The sequence below is a fragment of the Pelodiscus sinensis genome, chromosome 1 (genome assembly GCF_049634645.1).
Source record: "Pelodiscus sinensis isolate JC-2024 chromosome 1, ASM4963464v1, whole genome shotgun sequence".
Taxonomy (NCBI): domain Eukaryota; kingdom Metazoa; phylum Chordata; order Testudines; family Trionychidae; genus Pelodiscus; species Pelodiscus sinensis.
The window spans coordinates 240,174,475-240,187,267 of NC_134711.1; the positions used below are offsets into that span (position 1 = coordinate 240,174,475).

The 12,793-nt window shown below is 43.5% G+C and overlaps 1 protein-coding gene across 2 annotated transcripts in view; it reads left to right on the forward strand.

Moving 5' to 3' along the window:
* Nucleotides 1-12,793, forward strand: part of COL4A1 (collagen type IV alpha 1 chain) — a 194,711-nt gene that overhangs the window by 61,371 nt on the left and 120,547 nt on the right. For both annotated transcript variants that reach the window (XM_075918577.1, XM_075918579.1), the window contains exon 2: nucleotides 11,962-12,012. In XM_075918577.1, the coding sequence (XP_075774692.1) occupies nucleotides 11,962-12,012 (51 nt within the window). The remainder of the gene's footprint in view (nucleotides 1-11,961; nucleotides 12,013-12,793) is intronic.

Consider the following 12,793-nt stretch of genomic DNA (forward strand, 5'->3'; position numbering starts at 1 on the left):
TTCAATACATATTTTGATTTATTAATTATTGCATAGTTTACAGAATAGTGGTCTCTCTTATTAATCTTTAGGTAAAAACATTTTCTTCAACCAAATTGTAAAATAAATAATTAAACAGAGTTATATGCTGTCTACAATCTTTTGTAAATATCCTATAGAATTCTATCATTCTAATTTAATTCAGCATTAAATTTGAGAGAATAGTTACATCTAAATGGAAAGTTTATAATTTCCTATTATACCCCATGAACCTTTTATAGCTGTAACCTATTTGTTTTCTAAAAACCAGACAGACATTTTAAATATTGGCTTTATTTTAAGTTTGGACCAGACTTTGATACAGTGCTTAGAGATTTTTATATATTAATATGTGAACTGACAAAAATGAAAACTGAGATGCCTTGTCTGTCCACAGTACAGGGACATTATGGGAAGCCCCATCTGTTGAGATGTTTTCAGCTAGTCTAGATGTAACACTAGAAAATGTATTCTGGAGAGCAAACCTATATCAACACGGTGATGACTTTTGTGACTCTGCTGACAATGATAATGAAAATTGTCCCATAAATTGTGATCCAGAGGGGTAATCTAAAGGAAGGGGTAATATAAAGAAATCTTCCAAAAAATTAAGAGGAGGAGGGGGGCTGAAAACCTGGATGGGGGAGGAAAGAGGGGAGCTCAGGGCTGGGAATGGTGCGTGAGGTGGCTGCAAGTGACACCTCGGTTCCGGGGACCTCAGTGAACTTGGGGTTGTGTGGGGCCAGAGACAACAGAGGGAGGGTCGGGAGAGGGGGGCTAGAGCAGGGTCAGGGATGGCAGGGCGGTAGGAGGAGGGGGCAGAGGCATCACTTGGGGGGCAGGGGCAAGGGAATGGCCATAGCGGGAGGGTGGGAGGCAGGAGCAGGGACAGCAGCTGGGTGTGCCATCATTTCCTGGATGATGGCAGACATGTTGTCGCCCTGCCACACATGCTGTTCCCACATGCGGCTCCACCACTCAGGTCCTCCCGGACCTTCTGGGCCAGAGTCTGCTGCATATCATGCAGGATGCCCATATGCTTCCTCAGGAGCTCCTCAGGCACCCTCATGCACTTGTGGCTTCCCCGGGGTCAGGTGGCTGCCTTGGCTGGCATGGATCACCCCTCAGTGACAGTTGGTCCAGCTGTGGAGAGTAAAGAGGGGGAGGTGGTCAGTCATCCATGCAGACACTGTCCCTGAGGCTGTGTCCTCCTTGGGCCAGAGGACAGGGATGTCCTGGAAGCAAGGCCACGTATGGGCTGCACAGCAGACCCTGCCTCTCAGGGGCCCTGAGGTGCCCAGGGGACCATGTTTCCCACTTCTCTCTCTCCCCCCCCCCCTCCCTTGGACAAGCAGGCAAGGGAAGTATCCAACTACAGTGGGATCCAGTGGGCAGGAGAGGGACCTGGAGCAGCCTGACCCTCCCTGGACTCCCCTCCCCCGCCCACACTTGCGCCTGACAGCGCTGCCCGCGGGAATGGGTGATGCCTTGCGTGGGCAGGTATGTCTGTGTGCTGTGTGCAGCACTTCTCGATCTGTCTGGGATCATGCCTGCACCCCTGTGCCCAGCCTGCTTCCAGTGGTGGCTGGTGATGGGAGGGTGTCAGGGATCAGATGTGTGTGTGTGGCTGCCCCGAGCCTGTGAACAGGATGCCGGAGGGGGGTGCTCTGGGACTGTCTATTGAGGACACCTGGTGCAAACTGGTGCTGCATGTGCTTCCATGTGCACCGACTGCAGCATGATGTGCAGGCCAAGAAGGCCAAGAGATGATCACACCCCTTCCCTCTGCACCCGCCTTCCCCACTCTGTTTGTGTGTAAATTTGAGAGCACTCACCGGATGATCCTTCCCTGCCATCAGAGGATGCCTGCGACATGTCCAGGCCCTGGGGTACTGGCTCGAGGGCCAGAGTCATGGTGCTTTCTGTGTCCTCCTGCACCTGCTATTCCTCGTCCTTCGCCTGAGCAGTGAGCTCTGGGCAGGTGACAATGGGCGTCTCGAGCCCTGAGTCTACCACCTTAGCTATAGAGTTGCCAGGTGTCCGGGATTGACCAGAGTTGACCTAAAATGTCCGGTATTGTCAGGGTTTTTTCCCTGCCAGGAGGCGAAAATACTGGACACCTGGCAACCCTCCAACACACTCAACAATTGGGCCCAGCCCCCAGCCTCCCAACATCCCCCGCCCTTGGGTCCCCGGGTTACCTGGTTCCACAGGGAAGCTGAGTTCTGGCTTGATCAAGAAAACAAAATGGCCACCAGCAAAAAGCCTAAAGACCAAGGGGAAGCAATGCCTTCCCTGGGTCTTAGTGCTCAACCTCTCTCCTGTTCCTATCCCTATTCTGACTCTGCAAGCACTGAAAGGGCCATGCTGTTTAATGGTGTTTTGAATTTTTTTTTTATTAATAACTCCCGGAGTCCTTTTTTTTTTTTTTTTTTGCTCAACAACTTTGGTGTCCCCCTTTTTTCTCCCCTTCAACAGAAATTTTTCTGGATTTTTTTTGGGGGGGCCTCCGGTATTTTTGGTTAAACTATCTGGCAACCCTACACAGGTGGGGAAAGGGCTTCTCCAACCCCCAGGATCTGGTGGAGCTCCTGGTAGTAGGAGCAGGAGTGGGATCCTGCCCTGGAGCGAAAGCTGCATTCCCTGGGCCTGGTGGAGCCCTAGTGGAGCACCTTGACCTTACTCTGGACCTGTTCTAAGGTCCAGGAGTGGGGGTGTCCCCTCTCCACCAGGGCCTCAGCCATCCGGCCATCGATATCGGTGTTTCTGTGCTGGGAGTGGAGATCCTGCAGGGTTTCCTCCTTCCCCCACACCTCGAGGAGGGAAAGGATCTCTGCTCCAGGCCAGGAGGGTGCATGCCGTTTGCTGCCCCTGGCTGGGTCTTGGGAGCCTTGGTCTTCCTCCCTGTGAGGACCAGGCGGTGTTAGGGGTCTTGTGGCTGGGTGATGGGTCCAATTCGTGTGGCAGGGAGAGCCACATGATCAGGTACTGCTCCCTGGGCCGGCTTCCTGCCACAAGGCTTGTCCAGGGTGCCTGCAGCTTTAAGAGCTGGCAGGAGACAGGAACTATGGAGTTCTGATTACTTTGGATGAAGTGGCCACCAGAGCACCTGTGTTATTTCCTGGAGGCCTCTTCTTTCTAAAAAAAAAACCCTTCTTCTGTGTCCACACATGCCTTTTTCCGAAAAAGGCTTCTTCCTCATAGAAAGAGGTTTACCGCTGAAGGAAAAACCCCTCTGTTCTATCGACTTTTTGTCAAAAGAATGCAATAGCAGTGTGGACGTAAGTGTAGTTTTTCCGGGAAAACAGCTGTTTTTCTGGAAAAACCCTGCAGTGTAGACATACCCTCATAGTATCTGAGCAGGTCACAGCCACTGTTACTTCATCACTTCACCTGGAATACCAGCCATTTTTTAGTCTGTGCAAGGTTGAGGAACACAACCTGAAGAACTAATCCATGAATAGTTATAGATCACATGGTCCCCTTCCAAGCCTCCTTTTTTCTTGCAGGCAAGAAATTCAGAGCTACTCCCATCCCATGCATGCAAAACTAGCCTAGCACTGCTGTTCTACAGCGTTTATGTATGTAAAATGGTCTTGTAAAAATCTCTTCCATTGCCTGGTTCAGTTGCAACCAGAAGTAGAAGTATCTGATACAAGTTTCACAATTCAATTCTAACTGACAAGTGCCATCAATAAATACAAATCATTAGTCTTCAGAGTCTACTTGGGAATAGCCTATACTGTACTAGGATAAAAGGTGAAATTTTTAAGTGTTAGCAAACACATTTTACCAAACATGTTTGAAAGTTTGATGTAGGAAGGGTGAGTTATTCTTTCTAGAGTTCACCTCGACTAACTAACATGATAAAATAAAACTTGCCCTAGCTACATTAGAGCTGTAAAATGTGTTTAATACCTGTTAGATAACACTTTTTAAAAATACACTTTTTATCCTATTCTAGACTAGTCAGAGACTCTGACTCCTACCTCAGTCATCTCCAGTAGTTGAACTACAGAGTTTCTGTCTCTCTAAATTCAAGATGTGCATGCTCTTTGTACATGCTGTGTTGGGATATAGAAAGGAATGTTTGCATGTTCATCTGAAAAATGATGGCTTTCCTGTGACAATATGTTTAACTGTTTCCAAAACCTTAAATAAGTACAAATAATCCTACAAATATTGATTTTTGTAATTTTCCATAATATGAAGCTGCTACTCCTTTCTATGTTTCTCTTTGAGGTAAAGACTCTGATGTATAAGACTTAACAACTTCATAAAAAGATAATGGCAAATCAAATCAGTTAAGGAAAAAAACACCAAACATTGTGGCTGCGTCTAGACTGGCATGATTTTGCGCAAAAGCAGCTGCTTTTGTGCAAAATCTTGCCGCTTGTCTTCACTGGCCATGAGTATTTGCTCAAGAACACTGACTTTGTAATGTACAAAATCAGTGGTTCTTGTGATAATACTTTAATGCTCCCACTCAGGGATAAGCCCTCTTGTGCAAGTATTCTTGCGCAAGAGGGCCAGTGTAGACAGCAAAGTTAATTTCTTGCGCAAGAAAGCCCAATGGCTAAAATGGCCATCAGAACTTTCTTGCGCAAGAGAGCGTCTACACTGGCATGGATGCTTTCGCGCAAAAGCAAATCTTTTGCGCAAAGGGACATGCCAGTATAGAGACTCTCTTGCGCAAATACTTTTAACGGAAAAACTTTTCCGTTACAAGTATTTGCGCAAAATCATGCCAGTCTAGACACAGCTTGTAGGTTTTGAGTATCCCAGTAAACCCCTCCAATATTATTTTGCCATTATGTGTGGTGTATGAGAGAACAGGTTATTTCATTTCAATAGAATGATATCTACAAAGCAAAGACTAACCCAATAATACAACCAGTGAGCTGTCTTGACATTTTTAAATAGACAAGGGAATGTGAAAGGAATTCAGGAGATAAGTATGCTCGATTGGCAGCACCTCCATATTTCCCTATTTGGTGGGATGTGAAACACAGAAAACTATGTCATTCAGATGGAAGTTATGTACCTTTGTAAGTGTGGGCAGAACTGAATACTGTGTTATGTTAAAATAAGTCTGATCTTGTCCTCTGCGCCACCACAGGATAGACACACACGAACTGCCTGTAAATGCAAACGTGAAACTGGCCTTTCTCAAACAAATAATCCTTGAATCATCAAAGGTCTCACAACTGTGCATGATTTCAATCCACAGTATTTGCTGTAAATAGCCAGGACTCTAAATCTTCTTGCACTTGCCAATTTAAAGAAATATTGTCAGAATAAAATAATCCCTAACCAGTGTTACTGGTATTTAGAGCAATATGAAATTAGAAGACTCCTGTTTATAGGAGTTCATGAAATTCTATACTTGAGTCTGAAAGAATTTGTGTTGCCATAGTTTTCTTCTGAGTTTAAATTTTGAATAAACCATAAAAACTAATGCCAAATTTTGCCCAGTTTCAAAATAAAAAAGAGGGAAAGACCTATCAGGTTGCATATAATTCTTACTCCAAACCATGATTCAATTCATAAATTGAATGTCAGTGGGAAACTGTCATTTGATAATGGGTAAGAGGTGCGCTGGGATTTTCTGATTAGTGTTAGAATTATTACACCTGTGAATAATGCACACAGCTCATCTATGTAAAAACAGGGTATATTTACTGTTATCCCGCTCTATTATTTACTTGTCTGCATGCCTTTTTACTTCACCCTCTTATAATATCTGATTTAAATTGGAGTAGGAAGCATGATTCACCATGGATGGGATTTTCCTTGACTTCAATGAGAACAAAGTTAAACCAAGGCTGAATACTTTTTAAAATTCCTCCATATCTTAAGATTTACCTATATTCACTGAAAGGTTTGTGATCTTGGTAGGCCAAAATTTCAAGAGTATAATGAAGCAAGGGCAAGTTTTAACTGCTTGTAGGCTTTATTATGAAAGTTTGGCTTATTTCTTCCAACACCATTTGAGTACACAAGCAAAAACAATTTAAAAATGGAATGAACTTTTCTCCATTTCTGCTCCTTATTTACTCAGATTTAAGATAAAATATTAATGCTATCAATAAACAAGAAATAGATTTGAATGACGTACAACCAATACGTTGTTCACATAGCTAGTTCATGTAACTACATATTCCTACCACTCATCCCGATTCCTTTCAGTGGTCTGTATTAATTAAACTGAAGTGCAGGATGTTTAGGGCAGGGACAATTTTTTATGATGTGTTTATACTACCCGTAGCACAATGTGGCCCTGAATCACTAACCAGGAAGCAGGCTGGCTAATATTGATCCACCGCCTTTACAGGAAGAAATAGTACTTTTGAGCAGGGGCAGATGACCATTTTGAGGGCCCAAGGCAGCACAATTCCGCAGGGTCCCCCTTTGCCACGGCGCATGCGCGGGGATTCTTAAAGCGCAGGGGCCCAGGGCGGCCGCCCCGCTCGCCCTGCCCTTTATCCGCCCCTGCTTTTGGGTATGTCTACACTAATGACCCTAGTTCAAATTAGGGTGGCTAATATAGTCATTTGAACTTGCAAATGAAGCCCGGGATTTAAATATCCCGGGCTTTATTTGCATGTTCCCGGGCGCCGCCATTTTTAAATGCCCCGTAGTTCGAACTACCTGCCCGCGGCTACAGGCGGCACGGGCTAGGTAGTGTGAATTAAACCTCCTAATTCGAACTACTGTTACTCCTCCTGCAACAAGCAAACCCTTGCTGTGACTCTGGGACTGTGCTGTGGGGACAGAACTTCTCTGATCTTGGGACCATGAGGAGATTGAGGGGGATCAGAAATGAGCAAAAGAGTTTGGGGGTGTGGGTAAAACAAGGAGGGCTCTGGGGAAGGGTCAGTACATGGTGAGACCTTGGGCGGGGCTATAGGTGGAAGGGGTTCTGGCAGGGATGAAGCAGGGGTCGGACTTGGGACAGAGTGGGAGCCTGTCCTGGGCCCCAGAGCCTAGGTTTTCCAGGTGTCTGATATTGGCCTGGACAGTCCGATATTTGCAGCTTTTGTCCGGTAAAAACCCCCAGAAAATACCGGACATGTTAAATGTCTGGTATTTTTTTGTTTCTCGGACGGAAGGCCGCTTGGGACATTCTTTCTCTGCCGCATCTGGTGGGGGTAGGCGGAGTGTGGAGGATTTAAAGGTGCTGCGACTTTTTTGTGTGTGTGCATTTATTTATTTATTTGCTCAACATGTTTGGTATTTTTTGTGAAACCATCTGGCAACTCTACCAGAGCCTCACAGGAATGGCCCTGACTTTGAGTTTGGCTCCTCTGTCTGGGGCAATGGGAGTTTGTCTCCTCTGTCATATAGGCTTAGGCTTTGGTTCCCCCTCCTGGGATCATGTTGTAATTTTACTTATTAAGATGCTGTGGTGTAATGAAGTTTGGGTCTCTGGTGTATCTGTGCAGGCAGAGAGAGTTCTGAATTAAATGCAAACCTTGTTTGCTAGAAACATATTGAAGGCTCCCCCACCCTCACTCTAGGGCAGGGCCAAACACAAAACTTTGCAAATCAAAAGATCAAAACTAGCAGAAACCTTGACATCCTTACAGAATGCAGAGATCTGCTGACATCATTGAATTATTTTACATTGTATATTTCAGAAAGATAGAATTTGCCTCAGGAAATTTTTTATAGGCAGTTCTGCTAATGTGCAATAACTGTGCTTACTATAAATCCTTAAGAAAAATGTATGAGAAATAGGTACTGTTCATGATTCTCCAGTTCTCCTAACTATATTTGTGTTAAATATTTCTGTGTTAAATATTTTAGATTTTATTTTAATTAAAGTTTGATAAGAAAGTTTAAAGGTGGTTTTATTTGAAGAAGCACAACAAATGTATCTCAAACCATAAATCTATTCTTCTGGCCATTCTGATGTTAAAAAAACCCAACCTCTCCCACGTTTTAAAAAAAGTGGTAATTATTTTCTAAACCTGCACATGTAATATATTAGACCCTAGCAACTTTTAAAAATTAATGTGAAAACAGGTGTTTATAATGAATCAAACATACTTTAATTACATTGCCAGGTGCTATTGAAACATTCTTTTGAGTCTAAGGGATGTGTTGATCATACTGATAACATTCTAAATGAGGTGGGATAAGGAAGTATGACTTCTAGCTAGGCATCCTCCGCAATGACCTCAGCAGTTCTGACAAACTAAATGGGGTTAAGTAAGGTCAGTACTTGAAATGGGAGAGCTGGGGGCTTTTGGGAGGAGAGGTGGGAAGGGAAGAAAGAACAGGTGCTTTGGTCAGGAATGTTGGTACTGTTTGATTAAACCAGTTCCCTAGAGGTGCTGTTCCAGTTACTGAAGTGAATTGCTTCCCTGCAGTACATGAGTTACTCTCATTGAGCTCAGTGTTGATCTTCATCTCTTGTTTTAGTTTCTAATATAACAGGGGTTGGCAAAAGCCACTCAGTAGGCTGGATTCAGCCTACCTAGGGCTTAGATCTGGCCCACCCAGCTGTTCCAGCTTCTGTCCCCTAGCGCATTGCCTAGGAGCCGGAGCCATGTGAGCCCATTCAGCTGCTTCTATTTAAAGGGCTCGTGCCTTCCTCGTGCCTGTCAGGCAACGTGTTTAAATAGAAGCAGTTGAAAGGGCTCACGCCTCTCCGGCTCCCAGGCAATGCACTAGCGGCACCGGAGCTGCGAGCCCTTTTAACTGTTTCTATTTAAAGGGCTTGCCTGAGCCTTTTAAATAGAAGCTGGTAAAAGGGTTCACAGCTCCCGCCCACTGCTAACACATTCTCTGGGGGCCACACGAGAGCCCTTTTAACTGTTTCTAGTTAAAGGGCTCACGCCTTCCCCACGGCTCCCAAGCAACATGTTAGTGGCGCCAGAGCTGCGAGCCCTTTTAACTGCTTCTGTTTAAAGAGATCGTGCCTCTTGGGCAGCTGCGTTGCCTGGCAGCCACCCAGCAGGCACAAGCCCTTTAAATAGAAGCAATTGCAAGGGCTCACAGTTCCAGCCCCACACTAGCCCATTGCCTGGGAGCCAGGGACATGGAAGCCCTTTCAACTACTTTTATTTAAAGGGCTCGCACCTTCTCCCATGGCTGTCAGGCAACAGCGTCCCTGGTTCCCAGGCAGTGTGCTAGCAGTGAGGCTGGAAGCAGCAAGCCCTTTCAGCTCTTGGTATGTAAAGGCTCCGCCCCTTCCCTCCGAGGCCCTGCCCCTTCTGGGGCGGCCTGCGACCACTTCAAAAATTTTTGAAGTGGCCCCCACTCAAAAATTATTGCCCAGCCCTGTAATAGGAAATAATAGCAGAATGCTGATTAGGAGAAAAAGCTTTGTTTTTTCTTAAATATGATGGGAGGGTTGTCAATGAAAAGAACAAACTCAATGCATTAAACAAAAATACCAAAAAACTTCAGAGTTACAAAAATTGGCAGGTGAATTGAAATTATCACTAAGTATTAGATATAAGTTAGTGAATCTTAACCTGTTTAACTTTTAAATGGACATATTTACAGAGGGGAAATATTACTCTACTATTCAAATTTGATAAATAGAGATGCTTGTTTGGCTCCAGGGATGTTTGTTTGAATTGGGCTACATGCTTTAGTTGTAGTTCCCCTCCCAGGCTGTGATCTGGAAGAGAGTGGAATCAGGTTTGGTGTGAGGGACTTGGGCATTATTCTGGGAACTGAAGCAGGAGATGCAGCCTCCGTAAGAGAACAGTTCCATGATTCTTTAGCTTAGGATCAGGGTAGGTCAGTGTTGCACCCTGATCTCTCTTCCCATGCACTAAAGACATAGCAACTTCAGGAGCTGTCACAACCACAGAACCATTCCTCTGCTATTTCACAACTAGCAAGGGCAAAGGGGAAAAGATAATGGTTTGACATTGGTATGCTCTGGCTGCACTCAGTAGCTTTGGTGACATAATGCAGCCATAATCTTTTAACTAGCAGCCAGCGTGTACCAGAATATCTGGTTTACCACTTCCCCTGGACAGCATGTTACTTGGACCTTGCTTTGTGAGGAGTATTTTGCCCTTAATGATTATGGGCTAGAAACTGTATGCATTTAGTTGCCACTGATTCAGATGAAAATATCTCCCAGACCATATTTTCCAGTTCATAGCTCATGTAAAGAAATTAAAGATTTAGTAGAAGCTATATATCTGCAAGTCTTCTCCTCAGGCATTTGGAATCTCAAAGCACATCCTTGTCTCCCTCTATTGGGGATGGGGAGATGATGCTTTTTTCATGGTGTAGCTTAAAAGGTTTGTGTTGTCATGACTGGCTGAGTCAATGCTGCTCAGCTTCCTTTCCTCAGTGGAGAAATAATTCCTACCTGCCAGCTTCTCCAGGGTTTCCCCTCTCAGGAACCCATAAATCATAGCTAGAATTTATGGCAGAATTCACTTTGTAGCTTGGAGCTTATATGGGGCATTAGTTGGCTGATTTTCAGCATACCCTGAACATTTTGTAAAGATGGCAGTGGTTTGTCCAGTGCAGAAAATCCAGCACAATTGTGCTGTACTAAAGAGCTTTCCTATCAAGCTCTGAAGGGCTTGGATAGCCTATCAAAGTGTTACATTTCTTTGCATTAAAGTCTACTTTTAAAATACTTTTAAGATTGATACATATTTTACTCATGTTTTATATGAATGCCATCACCACAATCAACATGCTATTAATAAACTGAAACTACCTAATATTTTAGAGGTTGAGTTAAATGTTGTAGAAGCAATAAAAACAAAGGACAATGGAAACAGCATAAAATAGTAAATGGAAGAAACAGGCTTGGAATATGTGGAGTTACTCAGTGCTCTGCCAATAAACATTGGCAGTTTTTCCATTTCCAATATGTAAAATTAAGAACAGCCTACTGTCTTGGAGGCTATTGTTCAGATTTAACTTCTGCAGATGAACTTGTTTATGTAACAGCTTACTGTGGTGATGAGACAAATGTTTTAGTTTCCTATTAAAAAAAATATTGCCTTACCATTGTCACAAGACTGCTAAAGACACTTTATATGTTTTAGGGAACTAATATCAGTAAGTGTAATGGACAATAGTTTATTGTAAGTTTAGAGACACAAAAATGTTCTGCCTTTCTAAAAGCATTAAACATTCTGTAAATGTGCCATTTTCCCTGTTAGTAGTAGAAAATTAACCATAAAAAAAACTTAGTTGCACAATCCCTTCATCCTCAAACTAGGGGAACACATTTATAAAGAATGCCATCTATTTATTAACCAGAGCATAGATTATAGATCAGGCTCTAAAACTAGAGTGTGCTTTTTCTTTAACACTATATTAAACTTTTGAATGTTCTGAATACAGACAGTCATAAGTATGAGATTCCCTGTGTAATTCTAAAATGAGGCCTTCACTTTACCAGATGCACAGTGAACATACTTCCTGTTAGAAATGAGCCACTTTTAAATGTCATGCCAAGAAATAAAGATTCAAAGCTTACAAAGAATTTTCTGGTAAAAGCTTAAACATTTTTTTTATTAAAGCACAGTTGTATCTGCTATCTTTAGGATTGCCAAGTGTCCAGTTTTGAACCGTACAGTCTAATATTTGAGCTTTCTGTTCAGGAAACAAATTGAGAAAATATAAATGAGAAACTATAAATGTCCGGTATTTTCTAAATAAGATATAATGTAGATTGTGATGTAATGTCAAGTGTGCCTGGTATTTTTGCTGAAACCAGCTGGCAACCTTAACTATCTTGAGCAAAATAACAGGGTGATACATACACACTAACTTAATATTACCGCATCACTGAAGTTAATTGTTCAGTGTTCTGTGTTAATTGTTTTGGACAGCTGTTTTTTAAAGATATATGATATCAATGACACCCCAAACTCTTAGTCAACTATTTGTTATGCATTACAAGTGTCACAAAATGCAAGACTTAATTCCTTTTTCTTTAATTTACAGGCTTGTTCTGGCTGTGGAAAATGTGACTGCAGTGGAGTAAAAGGGCAAAAAGTGAGTATAAACTGTACCTGTCTAATTTTTTTACTTATACTGACAAAACCATAGAAATAATTGGAAGACAAATGAGATGCAGTTAGACATGGATCCACTGCAGCATCATTAGTGCATAGATTTGCAATAGTGTAGCTCGTCTTAAGTCCACATTATGATAGCTTCAGGTTTGCATGGCACAGAGCTTAGATCTGTTAAGAAAAATGGTGAAAATAAAACTTTTTAAAAGTGAGGGAAATTAAATATTAACTTTTAAATACATTAACACAATTTTTAGGACAGATAATCCTTAAATGCATACTTTCATGAACATGTGCTATTTTTAGGGAACCAGATTCCCAGATTCTAGGAGTTCCATACAGGTGAAAACTACAGAAAGCTTTTTTCCTTATAATTTTTATGTAAATCTTTACGGCTGAGTGAACATGCAGTATGTATCTCATGAGAAGCTCTCTCTAAGCTGCATGGCAGCACAGCTTTAGAGGTGATCAATTAGTCCCACCCAATCAGAGGCTCAGGGCTCCATGCATGGCGCTAGGGTTGCCAGGTAGACCCTGCCAAAAAAACGGACACAGTTGATTGTGGGGGGGGGATTGACCGGGAGGGGGATGGGGCAGGAAGCAGAGCTGGCGGGGAGGTCCGGGGGCCACGGGGCTAGATGGGAGGAAGGGGGGGACGGGTGGATAGGGGGGCCTGGGAAGCAGAGCTGGGGGGGGTCAGGGGCCATGGTGCTGGACGGAAGAAGAGGGGGCCCGGAGGATGGGGAGTGGGAAGCAGACCG